The sequence below is a fragment of the Dama dama genome, chromosome 12 (assembly GCF_033118175.1).
Source record: "Dama dama isolate Ldn47 chromosome 12, ASM3311817v1, whole genome shotgun sequence".
NCBI classification, from domain to species: Eukaryota; Metazoa; Chordata; class Mammalia; order Artiodactyla; family Cervidae; genus Dama; species Dama dama.
This window is the reverse complement of record NC_083692.1, coordinates 48,958,116-48,973,453: the sequence shown is the minus strand read 5'-3', so window position 1 is coordinate 48,973,453 and position 15,338 is coordinate 48,958,116. Positions and strand designations below refer to the sequence as shown.

Below are 15,338 nucleotides of genomic sequence, written 5' to 3'. Positions count from 1 at the left end.
GCTTCTGCCATAAATCCAAAGTGAGCCACAGCAAACCTTTCGTTTATTCCCAACAATCTCAAAACACACACCTCAGGACCAAGAGGCTGATGACTATAATTCCCTCTAAGCAAGGTTCCCTGTGGTACCCTACCACTAACTCACAACTCTTGCTGAGAACAGCAGTACAGCTGCTCATTGACTGGAGTTGTGTGATCATATTAAGTTCAATCTGCGTTCTCTACATGAACCACCAATGAAGCGGTGGGAGAGTCATCATGAGGTAATACTGCTCATTTTAAAGCCTCACCAGCAATACCACCAGAAGAAAACAAATCAACAACTTCTGAGGGAGGCTACTTCCAAAAAGACTTCCTTTGGAGTACTGGAATAATCTCCCAAATTCAGAGTATTCCCTCAGTTCAAATTCATGCACTTTCTTTATATCTGAAACAGATCTGAGAAAATGACATCTTGAGCCAGTTTTTTTCATTTGTAATAGCCAAAGATAAGGTATGGTAGTGTTTGTTTTGTTTCTTAAGAAAGGTAGTGTTTCTGTCCTGTGCCTTATCTCAAAATGTTATTTTATTTTAAAGATTTTATCCCTGAATCACTATTCAATGCAATAAAAATTAGTAACCAATCCCTAATCCGTTTTCATTTCTGTTCGATCTTTAAGTCCCCAATCAGCTTACAGTAGCTTGGATGACTCACCATAGTCTTTATGAGGCACATTTTTAACCTGGAACACTGTGAGAGCACATTTTAAACATGGATTAAAAAACCAAAGCTCTGTCTGTAAAAACATACATTTTCTTCTCAAGTCAAGGGTATGCGAAAAAATTACAGGATGATCTGGCTAGAAAAAGAAAATAGAGGTTCAAATGACAGTTACATATATTACAACAAATCTCTCTGTGCTCTGCTTATGGAATAACAATTTCCTCCCTACCAAAACCACCCCCAACCAGTGTAACAATCCTTTTTCAGAGATTTCTGTGGCAACCAGAAAAGATCCAGGACCAATGATAGCCAAAGAAGAAACTCTTAAGGCTGGCCTTCTCACAAAAGAAAGGATAGCACAGGACTGCATCCCATTCCACTCTGGCCACTACCCCTAAAGATACAAAGGAAGACAGGAGGAAGGTGATGTCATAAGCTATACTCAATGAATCTTCCTACAACTTCAGTTTTAGTCAATGACTAATTAAAACAGTTACATTACAACAAATATGTCTGTGCCAGGCAATACAAAGTAAAATGCACATGAAGATTTTTAAGATTTCTTCTGCTCATGTAAAATGTGCTGCTTGAGGCTATCAGGGAAGTTTATGCTCCTTCTCTGCCATTAAGAAAAAAGTGAAGGAGCTCTATCCCATAGACTCTTAACATTCTATCCAACCTGTCTCCCAGCTATTCTATCCTCTCAGGTCACATCATTTTTAATTTATTAATTTATTTAGACTACACTTCACTCCAGAAAATTTTCAAGCAGCTAGAGACAGAATATAGAGAAAACACTTTAACCAAGTGGTGATATTAACACGGAAAAGGGTTTCAATAAGTATACACATTTCTGTTAACCATTCTGCATTATACAATATGTAGTCCATAAAATAATAGTACTAAGAAGAAATCAGCTAAAAAAAATAAAGGTAATTTTACTAGGCACCTAATGATAGAGTGAGAATGAGTGTAAGAATTACTCTGAAATTTTCTTTTCTAGAGTGAAGTGTAGTCTAAATAAATTAATAAATTAAAAATGATGTGACCTGAGAGGACAGAATAGCTGGGAGACAGGTTGGAACCTAGCTAGCATATTAAAAAGCAGAGACATTACTTTGTCAACAAAGGTCCGTCTGGTCAAGGTTATGGTTTCTCCAGTGGTCATGTATGGATGTGCGAGTTGGACTGTGAAGAAAGCTGAGCACCGAAAAATTAATGCTTTTGAACTGTGGTGTTGGAGATGACTCTTGAGAGTCCCTTGGACTGCAAGGAGATCCAACCAGTCCATCCTAAAGGAGATCAGTCCTGGGTATTCATTGGAAGGATTGATGCTGAAGCTGAAACTCCAGTACTTTGGCCCCCTCATGCGAAGAGTTGACTCACTGGAAAAGACCCTGATGCTGGGAGGGATTGGGGGCAGGAGGAGAAGGGGACGACAGAGGATGAGATGGCTGGATGGCATCACTGACTCGATGGACATGAGTTTGAGTAAATTCCGGGAGTTGGTGATGGACAGGGAGGCCCGGCGTGCTGCGATTCACGGGGTCGCAGAGAGTCGGACACGACTGAGCGACTGAACTGAACTGACTGAATGACAGAGTGCCTGAAGAGCACTTCGCATTGTACAGGAATGCAAAGTCAAATGGGCCTTAGGAGGGCATCACTACAACAAAGCTAGTGTAGGTGATAGAATTCCAGTTGCACTATTTCAAATCCTAAAAGATGATGCTATGAAAGTGCTGCATTCAATACGGCAGCAAACTTGGAAAACTCAGCAGTGGCCATGGCTACAGGACTGGAAAAGGTCAGTTTTCGTTCCAATCCCAAAGAAGGGCAATGCCAAAGAATGTTCAAACTACCACACAATACAATTGCACTCATCTCACACACTAGGAAAGTAATGCTCAAAATTCTCCAAGCCAGGCTTCAGCAATATGTGAGCTGTGAATTTCCAGATGTTCAAGCTGGATTTTGAAAAGGGAGAAGAACCAGATATCAAATAGCCAACATCTGCTGGATCATCAAAAAAGCAAGAGAATTTCAGAAAAACATCTACTTCTGCTTTATTGATTACACCAAAGCTTTTGACTGTGTAGATCACAACAACTTCTGAAAATTTCTTCAAGAGATGGGAATACCAGACCACCTGATCTGCCTCCTGAGAAATCTATATGCAAGTCAAGAAGCAACAGTTAGAACTGGACATGGAACAATGACTGGCTCCAAATCGGGAATGGAATACCTCAAGGCTGCATACTGTCACCCTACTTATTTAACTTATATGCAGAGTACATCATGCGAAATGCCAGGCTGGATAAGCACAGCTGGAATCAAGTTTGCCAGGAGAAACATCAATTACCTTCAGATATGCAGATGACACCAGCCTTATGGCAGAAAGTGAAGAGGAACTCAAGAGCCTCTTGATGAAAGTGAAAAAGGAGAGTGAAAAAGCTGGCTTAAAATTCAACATGCAAAAAACTAAGATCGTGGCATCCAGTCCCATCACTTCATGATAAATAGATGGGGAAACAATGGAAACAGTGACAGACTTTATTTTCTTGGGCTCCAAAATCACTGCAGCCATGAAATTAAAGACGCTTGCTCCTTGGAAGAAAAGCTATGACCAACCTAGATAGCTTACTAAAAATCAGCACATCACTTTGCTGACAAAGGTCCGTCTAGTCAAAGCTGTGGTTTTTCCAGTGGTCATGAATGGATGGGAGAGTTGGACCATAAAGAAAGCTGAGAGCCAAAGAATCAATGCTTTTGAACTGCAGTGTTGGAGAAGACTCTTGAGAGTTCCTTGGACTGCAAGGAGATCCAACCAGTCCATCCTAAAGGAAATCAGTCCTGAATATTCATTGGAAGGACTGATGCTGAAGCTGAAACTCCAATACTTTGGCCACCTGATGCAAAGAACTGACTCACTGGAAAAGACCCTGAAGCTGGGAAAGACCAAAGGCGGAAGACAGGGACGACAGAGGATGAGATGGTTGGATGGCATCACCAACTCGATGGACATGAGTTTCAGCAAGTTGGTGACCGACAAGGAAGCCTGACATGCTGCAGTCCATGGGGTCACAAAGAGTCAGACCCGACTAAGTGACTGAACTGAAATGAATGACCTTTCAAAACTCTTCTTCTGCCTGATATTTTCTTAGAATTTTAACAACATGCACCATTTTATGGCACTAAAAAGCAACTCTGATATGCTGTTCTTGATGGGCATTTCTTCACCCTATCTACTATCATAAATATCACATTTTACCCAAATCAAAATGAGATAATGCCTATAAACAGTTTAGCACAGTACCTAGCATATGATAACAGCTCCATCAACACTGGCTATACAACTGGTTATAATTATTACTATTAATAATTAATATTACATTAGTATTACTTAAGAGGGTACCATAAAAATGGCAGCTACCATTTTTGAAGCTGCACAGTGTAGTAAGCAATATACAGAGATCTTATTGGATCCTCATATGGATTCTGAAGGTAAGCATTATCATTCACTCTTCACAAAGGAAAAAAGTATGCTCAGATCATTTAAATGACTTTCCCAGGGCCCAGCTATTAAGTTCCAATCCAGTCATCTGGCTCCTGATACCAATTCTTCCCACTACACTACACTGCCTCTCTTATAAAACACCAAGAATTCAAGGACTCTCTCACATTTTCTACATTAAATAGAATCATGCCGACTCACTCCACTCCCTTCACCATCAGAGGAAAAAAGTGAAGAACTTCACACAACTTGAAAGATGGAATGCAGAGAGTAACACTCGGATGCTTTTGTACCCCAAAGTAACAAAAAACAGAGAACAAACAGTAGACGTATCAGAAATGTATAGAATCCAACTAGATTCCACTCTATTTCAACAAGCACAGCTCAAAGAATGCGAAGAATTCCCTCCAGTCACCACACAATCAAATCATATACAAATACAAATCTGCACCCAATGTCATCAAACACTCCATCTATTAAGTAATAAATAATCAACCAAAGTAACTGTTTTATATATTTAACTCCACCATTAACATCAATCCTTGACCTTTCCCTAGGGTATACATTCACTCACTTAGCTTTAATTATAACTTGTAAGAACAAAACCCAAAATCTCCACCTCTTAGCCAAAGGAAACCAAAGGAAGTGTGGATAAAAATGTATGGATGTACAAAAAGGTATTCACTATCATATTTTTTATAATACCAAGAAGCAAATCAACAGACTCTCGAAGCATCAAGCAGTAAGAGAAATTATTTGATAAAAGTTACACTGTATCCATCCCATGTAATAATACAACAATTTTTAAGGGAGTTTATGAAGAATCTTTTTTGATGCTTTTGAACTGTGGTATTGGAGAAGACTCTTGCAAGTCCCTTGGACTGCAAGAAGATCAATCCAGTCAATCCTAAATGAAATCAGTTCTGAATATTCATTGGAAGGACTGATGCTGAAGTTGAAGCTCCAATACTTTGGCCACCTGATGTGAAGAGCTGACTCATTGGAAAAGACGCTGATGCTGAGAAAGACTGAGGGCAGGAGGAGAAGGGGACGACAGAGGGTGAGATGGTTGGATGACATCACCAACTCGATGGACATGAGTTTGAGCTAGCTCCAGGAGTTGGTGATGCATGGGGAAGCCTGATGTGCTGCAGTCCATGGGGTCACAAGAGCTCAGCAACCAAACTAAATGAAGAATCTTTAAGAATATGAGATAATGTTCATAACATCATGTGAAATAAAACAGCAGGTCAAGAAATGAAACCATCAGTAAGCTCACAATGTTGCAAACATACAACAGGGGAAAAAAAAATTAGAAGGAAATAAATCAAACTATAAAATCTACTCGATAGTAAAATAATGAATGTCTTTCCCCACCTATTGCTTTTTGTTCTGACTTTTCTCAATGATGATTATGTATTAATTTTATAGGCAGAAAATAGCTTTTTTTAAACCAAAATCTTTAACTCATCCTGCAGCACTCTTTTCTCATAAATCCCTAAATTAGCAAGAGTCCCAGGCCATGTGAAAATCAAAATGCTCGAAACATATCTTTTTTTTTTTCTCCAGCACAACAATCTTCCAGTTTTACCAGAACTGCAAAAGTCATTTCTCTTACCTATAGAAATCCAATCCTTCAAATTCTGTCAATCCTTTCCTTTTTTCTGGTATTTTTCCTTCCTACTTCCTATACTAACACCAGGTCCAAATTTACACCAGAGATTAGCACAATAGCCTCCTGAGTAAGTAAATGCTTTCCTTATTTTATTGCCTCACCACTAACAATTCACTTCACCACAGTTCACTATGTGCCAGATACTGTTCCTAGAGCTTTACTTCTATCAATTCAGTTAACACTTGTAACAACTCATGAGGCTTTTACAGGGTAAGAAACAGAAGCATAAAAAGGGTAAGAAACGTACCCAAGATCACCAGCTCATAAACAGCAATGGTTAGATTTGAACCCATGCAGTATATAAACATGAGCTCCTCTAGGAGTACAGGAGTTGTCATCAATAAAAATCAGTTTCTCTTTCCCTGAATTGTGTATACACAGGCCCTTGAAGCAAGCCTCCCATTTCCAGGTCTCTGTTAATGAAAAGGAGGACATTTGGGAGGACAGTTCTTCTCTTCTCGAATTCATTTTTTGTATCTCCTTTAAAGTCAACTCTAAATTCAACACTTCTGATTTATCTTTAAACCAGTCCCCTCACTCCTCAGCACATCCTTATTCTTATGGACTCAATATAACCTACACTGATGCACAACTGTTGACATTTTTTGTTACAGATATTTATCTACCTCATATTTTTACATCTTATCTATCTAGATAATGAGATGCCTCCCCTTTTTCTCTATATCCTTCTCCATTTGCCACCTTCCCAAAAGCTAGGAGGATACCAAGATGTGCAAATACTAAATAAATGTGTTTAATTGATAAATCTAAGATAAATATGGCTCAACTATTTAAAAAAGCAGAAAGTGTTTCTAACTGATATATTTAAATGTTCATCTTCTTTTCATTTTATTCTATAAGCACAAAAGCATTAGATCAGTAATTTCAACATCCCTTTCCAAAAAACCATATTCAAGCAATACACAAAAGCAGTCCTATTATATGATTTTTTTTTTTTTTAATTATCCCACACACTGTCCAAAAACTACTTTTTTTTCCAGGAGACTTTTTCTAATAGTGTTATTTTACTCTTTTGTGGAAAGTTATTCCAGCCTTTGACAACACTAGGCAGACAATGACATTCCACACATGATTATCAATTGTTCAAGAACAAAAAAGACTATTTGGCTTTAATAAGAAATTACTGGGATTTCCCTGATGGTCCAGTAGTTAAGAATCTGCCTTGCAATGCAGAGGACCCGGGTTCAATCCCTTGTCTGGGAACTAGCCAGAGAGCAGCTAAGCCTGTGAGCCACAGCTACTGAGCCGGAGTGCTCTGAAGCCCATGCACCACAACTAGAGTCCATGCACCACAACAAAGGAAGAGCCTACTTGCTGCAACTGTTAAGACCCAATGCCCAAATAAATAAATACTTTAAAAAATGATTTAAAAAATAAAAAGAATATACATATAAAAAAAGAAATTACTGTATATAGCCCCATTAAATCTAAAATGTGAAAATGAAAACAACTGTGTTTATATTTAAAGTTGAGTATCTTCACCTTTGGGCTTCCCTGGCGACTCAGAGGTAAAAAATCTGCCTGCTAATGCAGAAGACATGGGTTTGCTCCCCGGGTTTGCTCCCTGGGTTGGGAAGATTCCCTGGAGAAGGAAATGGCAACCCACTCCAGTATTCTTGCCTGGGAAAGCACATGGATAGAGGAGCCTGGTAGGCTACAGTCCATGGGGTCGCAAAAGAGTCAGACACAACTTAGTGACTAAATAAAAACAGAAATCTTCATCTTTTTTATCTTCCTATCCAAGAGAATGATTTTAAAACTCAAATAAAAAGACAACATAAAAGACAGAAAGTTGAATCTGTATTTAAACTGTTAATGAAAACAGAAATAATAATTAATCAAAGGTACGGCTCACTGTAAAACCAACCCTCTAAAATACTGTGACCTAATCAAACTGCTTTTCAAATCCATTATAAGCCATGACTACTTAAAATAACTATAGGAACTACTCCTAAAAACACACAATACCCATGGTTATAATCTCGTATCTAATTTTTCTGTTTTCTAAGATTATATTTTCATATACAGATTCTCTAAAAATACTCCTTTACTATTTAACTTTTACTTTAAATAAGCAACTTAACAATAGACTATATTTATCCTAAAATATTGTATTTTTCTTCATATGCCTGTTGACTCTGCAGTTACTTCCTGATCACTACAGCTTGCCAGAAGCAAATGTCTAACATGGCTCAGTTATCCAAGTAGCAGTATTAAATTTGAGTAAGTCTGTATTATTACACACTGTAGTCAACGAATTTCAATACTGATAGGTACACAAAATGAAACATACCCTACTCATAAGTTTATAATACCTTAAGTGAAAAACCCAAACCTAGTTTTGCCTTTATAAAATTACCACTCCTACTTATACTTACAATTCAGTTAAAAAATACATTGGTAAAACTTTGGTATTCTCTTTTTTGATATTTTGAATAACACTGTGGCAATCTGTGAGTAAGTATTGACTAATTTTTCCCTTTTTTTCTTTTCAAATTACTTTAAAAATAGATAAAGCTACATTAGGGAAACATCAGGACATCAGGAATCTTCATGATGATGAAACTGCTCTTGTACCTTGACTTTATCGCTGTCAGAAACCTAGCTGTGATACTGTACCATAGTTTTACAAGTATGCTTGTGAGAAGCATGGTGAAGTGCAAGTGAGATCTCTGTATTGTTTCTTACAACTGCCTATGAATCTACAATTATCTCAAAACAAAAAGTTTAATTTAAAAAACTGAGGATAAATTTAATGAGAATTCATTTTTCTGCCCCATATCAATATTTTCAAAAAGTCTATATGTACATATGAAAATACCACCCAAAAAATGAAAACCTGCATTCCTTTTAGAAATTAAGAGCTAGAAAAATAGTTCTTGTAATTCTTTCCAAAAATCTTCGGCAAGAAATTTATAGTGTTACAAAAGTCTGATTTGAACAAAGAAAAGTGAAAGCTTTACTTGGTAGCTAAAATAACTTTCTAGATAGAAATATAAGAGACAGACTCAATACGTATAGGTTGCTTACAAAACAAATATATCCCACTTCCTTTGGACACCTCTTATGACTTGGATTCAAAAACTAACAAAGAAAATCTTTCAGCTATCATGTAAATATTTAAACTACTAAAATCTAAGCCAAATATCACAATTTAGTTCTACACACTCAAGACCTAAAGTTGGAGGGGAGAGTGGATTTAAACACCGAACTATTTCCACTCTGTCAATCCTTTCAACAAGCTTTCCTCTAATAGGACAGTGTTGTCCCATAAAGTGCCTCACCTTTGACTCCTACAGAAAGAAGCCCCCCTCTCAAGGTCACAATAAGAATACCTCAGAGATTCTATCCTATCAAGTAGACAAGTTCAGTCTTATTATAATGCAAAGAAAATTAACACCCTCGCTGAAAAAATAAAAATTATGACTAATTTTTATTGCCTTATTTTTTGACATATTACTTATTGTCAAGACAAATAAGTAATAGAAAATATACATTAACCTTTTCCATGGTGACTTTTGATAAAGTGTCAGCTATCATGTAAGTTATATTTTCCATTCAGAGTAAGATTTTAAAATAACATCACATACTATAACACTTACAGTGAAATTAAGTCAGCATCAAAAAGGACAATCAATAAGGGAAATTATACTACACACAGTTTTCATGAGGCAAAGCCTTGGGACTTTACAAATGTTATTTCAAAAACAGGGTAATTAGTCTTTAAGTCATGTCTTCAAAAGCAAAGTCAGATCTTTAGCTCCTTCCTTATATACTGCAAATAATCAGTCATTAGGATGTATTACATATCCTTTGACATCAGGACAGAAGATTATTAAAGTGTCAATAAAATACATAAGTAAAACAATACTGTCATACCAATTTCTTTTAAACGTTTCCTTTAAGATAAGAAATGGCTATAAGGCCATATCTACCAGTATACTTTCACATAAAATAATTGCTTTGCAATTTCCCCTTCCCCCAAAGCTAAATCCATTCAGAATTACTAAAGGTCACAGCTTTTTTTAACTACAATTTTTTCCTGAAATTTAAAAAAAAACCGCACAGAAAAATATTTAAGTTCGTTTTCATTGGATACAAAACCTAACAGTTTTAAAACTTAAAATTTCCTGCTCCAAAGAAACAGATACTATGAACACTTCTACAGTGTAGAAAAATAATTTTTTATCTGCATAATGCATGCTACAAAAAGGACCCACAACTGCCCCAGTGCCATGCTAGTAATAATACACATCAAGTTCACCATACTTTTTAATTTTAAAAAGTAAAAAAAAACACACAGTTGACATTATTCCAAAAACAGAAAAGTATTTCTAATAGCAAATTTCTAAGCTCATGTCCCTGATATCAATGTCTGTTACATATATTTTCTACAATTCAAGCCAATCTGAAACAGCAATATCATTGCTCATTTAATGAAATATACTAAGCATCTACTATGTAGTCAACAAAGTAAGTTTTAAAGTTCTTGAGTATATCAACTGCAAAATTTGACAGGTACTCAAAACAGTAGTAAAGAAAGAGAAGACAGCCTTCTTCTATATTAACAAATAACCTTCTCTCCCCAACCCAAAAAAGCAATGACTTTCCAAACAATTACCAATAAACAGACAGAAGTGGGAGAAGAGCTGAGGTTTGGCTGACATTTTATGATAGTCTTTTGATTAAGAATAATACTAGGCTTTAGAATATTTAAAATCCAAAACATTTTTATTTTACTTATTTGAGATATAAAACATGCTAAAAAAAAAAAATGCTATATTTTCCCTTTAAGCTGTAATTTCATAATTAAAAATGAATTTTAGTAAATTCAAGTAGTGTATGATTTTTAAATAGAAACTTTTTTAATGTAAAGTGGTATAAAGGGTTAAACTGGTTATGAAATTAACCATTTCTGATGTTTTGCTTTCACACTTAAGAAATCAGCTATCATTTTATTAGGGGAAAGAAAAAAGCAACAGTCAAAAAGAAATACATTGAGTTTCAGCCTAGAGATTTGACAGCTGGTTTTCTTAGGATGATGCTGTCTTGGCTTTCATTATTTTTTTCTCATCTCTGAGCACTAAGGAATAATCTCAGTTAAACAGAAAATTATAGCTTTTCTACACTAGAATGAACCTAGCTTCTGAAACATTTATTTTTTTAAATCATGAGTATAAAGGAAAAAGTGTATTCTTAAGAAATATGGGATAAATATTCATAATGGAGCAAAGTAGTTATAAATATACAGGAGGTAAATCAAAAGAGCAAAGCACTACCGTAGGAGGAGGAATTTAACTTATTCTAAGGGTTATTCTACTGTAATGTGAATGTAGGACAGAATTCAGTCATCTGTGTTATTTGAAAGTAAATCTAACTTGCTATTCATTTATTTGCAACATTTTAAATAACTGTCTACAAAATTGTTAATTTCCTGCAGACTTCCAAAGGAATAGCCATCTTTTAAAATAAGCCTTACTAATTATTGCTTGACTCAATTTCAGTTTTCATATGCCTATTTTAAGTAATATTATTTTACCAAGTCTTTTTTTCCAAAGGTTTAATAATGCTAATGGGCTAAAATTTAGAAAAAATTTTAAAATACACACATGTATATATAAACAAAAAAACAACACACATACACCAAAGAGCATTTTCTTCTTGTACTTTTCAAAATACAGAAGCATGACACAATCACCTGTACTCAAACAAGATGACTTTCAAATTAAAAATTCAGAGAAGAGAAAATTTTTTAAATTCACATTGAAATTCTCAAAGAAATGTCAATGGATCCTTAGAGCTACAGCCCACATTTGGGGCTTGTTGTTTTTGTTGATGGTTTTAACTAGACGCTAAAGAATGGCATTAAAAAAACATACTAAAACACTTCATATTTTTCTACATAAACATATCATAACACCAACATAAGAGTTTCTGATTTTAGACATGATCTTACCTGATCCGCTGAACTGACTGCTTCCCAGTGTCGTTGGTCTGGTTTTCCCACTATTAACAGGTGGGGAAAACATCTACAAAATAACCCAAACGTTTCTATTAGTCCTGAAATTCTGCTAGACTCCTTGCAAACAGAGTTCATCAAGAGTTATCAACTAGCTACTGTATTTTAGAGAGAAGTTAAAATGGAGATAGATATACATTCAGATCCAGAGAGGCAAACACACTTGGTAATACTATTTCCTCACACTATTTGGAAATACTGGCTATTTTCTGTTCTGAAAATCCCGTCACTTGTATGAGAAATTCTAAGATTATTAAGTTTAAATGGTAAGTTTTGGTCAATGATCTTCATTTTGTAAAAGCAGTTAATAAACAAATTCAACCCATTAGGAATAAAGGCAATGGGCTCTTTGATTTCAGGTGATATTTTTCCCTGTGTTAAAAAAATTTCAAACATATATACACACATACACTTCTCATAATATGTATACATTTACACACACATACACGTGTGAAGTCCATATACATTTATCTTAAGAGGGTTCAACCCAAAAGGCAGGAAATTTTAGCCCTTCACTAGCTTCATAGTTCAGGTACCATAAACTATACCACATCTTGGGAAAGGAAATGGTTAGGAGTACTGAAGAAAAAAACAATTTTCTTTTTTCATATGAAGTTCAAAATCCCTAATAACCATCAGGGTCAGAGGGTGACTAAATCAAAGCTCAAGACTAAGTTGTTCTCCTTTTCACTGGTTAAATCAAGTGACCCCTCTGGCATTAAAGTTTTAAATCTGCAAGTCTAGACATTACATCAAAGTTCAGGTGTCCAACTTGGGGGAGCTGGACTCCAGCCCTGAGAACTACTGCTCAAAGCAGATGGAGTTCACGCTGCTTAGTCTCCATGTCGCTCTCCCCCTTTTCTTTTTCTGTAAACCTCAGCAGAACCCCAAGATGCCGTGGAGAGCTCTCATACCGCACTGAAGTCCAGCAGGTCGCTCAGCTCCTTGTCGGTCCCTATAGCGGCCATGCGCTGCTGCTGGGGATTCATCTTCGGCCACTTTTAACAGGTCCTGAGGCAGAGAAAAGAGGCTCAGCTAGAGACCAGCCAGAGACCGCCAAGGCCCAAAGTGTGTTCGGGGATGGAGAGGGGCGTAGAGGAAGAGGAAAAGCGCCAGGCTGACTTCCAATACCCTCCTCGTTCCCCACCGCCGCGCGGGCAGGGGGCAGGAGAGCCCGGCGCCCGCACGGGGCCGTGAATCCACGCGTTTCCCGGCCCGGCCCGGGAGCGAGGCGGGGGCTCCCGCAACTCGTCACCTCTCCCGCAAGTTTCCGAGCCCGTCCTGCCCCCTCCCCGGCGCCCCCTACCCCGCGCCGCCGCCGCCGGGTGCCCGACGCGCGGGGCCCGGCCGGGGCGGGGGTCTCCAGGGGCGGGGTGAGGGACGATTGGGCATCCAGCGAGCGGAACGGCGGCGAGGGGAGTAGCGAAGTGACTCACTGGCTCTGCAACAATAGAACTGACAAGTTGCAGGGAACGCGCCGCTCGCAGGCCCGCGTCTCTTGCCGCCGCCGCCCGGACGTCCCCCGCGGGCCCCGGGGGTCGGAAAGCATCCCCCGCGCGTCCCAGAGACGTTTTTAAAAAGAAAACAGAAACACGGACAACTAGTCCCGCTCTCGCCCGGCGTCCTCCTCCCCCGGTTCGGCCTCCTCCCACTTTTGCTGCCCTGCCTGCGGACGGCCGACCCCGGAGCTGCTTAACAATGAGCCTGGCTCGGTAGCCGAAGAGCCCGCTCTCCCGCGCGCCCGGGAGCCCCTGCCGAGCGCTGAGCCGGGCGCGCAGGCCGAGCGCGCCGCCCGCGGGCCTGGCCGTCCGCGACTCTCACCTCCACCCCCACTCCGCTCCCCAACTTGGAGGGGACCCCGGGTTCGCTTCTGTACAAAGGGGTGCGGAGTTGGGGCGCGGGCCGGGGGCGCCTCTGCTCCGGCCGGGACACGGCGGCGCTCCGCACCTCCCAGCCCCGCCACGGCGTCCCCCTCCCGCTCACCGGCCCGCAATTACCTGCCGCCCCGTCTCCGCATCCAACCACCTCGATTAAAGTTCACTTCGGCCGGGAGAGCGGGCTCGGGCTTCCCCTTGCACCGCCCGGCGGTTCGGCTCACTTTGCCCCGCGCGAGCTCTCGGATCCGGGCCGGGGAGGCGGCTTTCGGGCCTGGCCGCCCCTTCCTCCCGGGGCGGGCTGGCGGTCCCCCCGAATAGAACTTGTGGGTCTCCTCAGGCGGACATTTTTTTCGCTGAGGCAGCCTCAGCACCGCGCTCGGCTCGGCTCCGGATCCCTCCGCGCCGGGAAGAGCCCCGGGTTAACCCCTTCGTCCCCGGTCCGCTCCGGCCGCCTGCGCCGAGGAAGTGGGGCCAGCGGAGGGGGCGGGGAGGAGCCGACGGGAACGGGGAGGGGCCGCCGCGCGGCTGGCGGACAAAGCCGGCGGTGGGGTGAGGCGGACCGGAGCCGGTGGGGAGGGGCGGGAGGCACGCGCAGGCACCCCGTGAGGCAGGGCCGGGCCGCCTGCGAGGAAGCCCGGTCGGGCCCTCGGGAGATGGGCGGCAGTCGCCGTGGCGCCTCCCCCAGCCCGCTCTGCTCTGGCCTCTCTTCCCGAAGCGGAGCGGCGGAGACGCAACAGCGGGCGCATCTGGATCCGCTGCCCAGGCCACCTAGCCCGAGGCCGCAAGAATCCTGAAAGGCTTTCCGGAGCAAGCCGCGCTGGACGCCGGACGCCGGACGCCAGGCTTGGCTTGGTCTGGAGGCTTCGGCCCCAGGAGGCTACGCATGGCTCGGCGCGGAAGATGAGTGCGTGGGGAAGGGGGACCGGCCACCTTGGTGGGCTCTTGGAGTAGGTACGGATGGTCAAATTCGTTGGTGGGCGGAATGCAGAAGAGGCAAGACCTCCCTCAAACCACACAAAGCAACGTGGGCTTCAGGTTCCCAAACACTCCACTCACTCAAGCTTCCACGTCTGCAGCCCTCTCGTCCTGTCCGATTTCCAATCAAGACTACCGGATCGCACCGCAAGGAGAGTTTTTGTAAATGGATCAAGCCAGTCCCTTCGTTTTAGAGATGGCCCAGGTAGGTTCTGTCGCACAGCCGCAGTCTTGGCGCAAGTACTGAACTTGGCCTGAAGAACCCCAAACGGAGTAGAAAGACGACAAAATAATTAAACCTCGATTTTTTTCCATTCGGATATCAAAGTAAGGTTTTCTCCAATATCAGCCAGGGTTTGACTCTTTGGGGTTAGTGAATGCAGTAAGGACCAGTAAGGCCCCGGCAGAAGAAACAGTGAGGAAAGAAGACAGATCCAGAGTAACACTGAAAAATGCAGCCAACACCATGAAGGCAAGAAAGAGCCTTTGGAGGCCTGATCTGCATGAAAACAAGCTCAGTTGCAGATATGCAATTACTATACTTTATTACAAATA

The 15,338-nt window shown here is 40.8% G+C and overlaps 1 protein-coding gene across 7 annotated transcripts in view; it reads right to left on the bottom strand.

The window, feature by feature from the left end:
• TCF12 (transcription factor 12) overlaps positions 1 to 14,256 on the bottom strand; it is a 390,963-nt gene extending 376,707 nt beyond the window's left edge. For 2 of the 7 annotated variants that reach the window (XM_061157232.1, XM_061157233.1), the window contains exons 1-3: positions 13,929 to 14,254; positions 12,846 to 12,942; positions 11,869 to 11,941 (exon numbers count right to left, since the gene is read on the bottom strand). In XM_061157232.1, coding sequence (XP_061013215.1) covers positions 11,869 to 11,941; positions 12,846 to 12,920 — 148 coding nt within the window. In that variant the 5' untranslated portion in view covers positions 12,921 to 12,942; positions 13,929 to 14,254. Of the gene's footprint in view, positions 1 to 11,868; positions 11,942 to 12,845; positions 12,943 to 13,928 lie in introns of those variants that run through there. The other 5 variants (XM_061157235.1, XM_061157236.1, XM_061157234.1 and 2 more) reach the window with 4 other exon arrangements.
• Between the last annotated feature and the right edge of the window lie 1,082 nt (positions 14,257 to 15,338).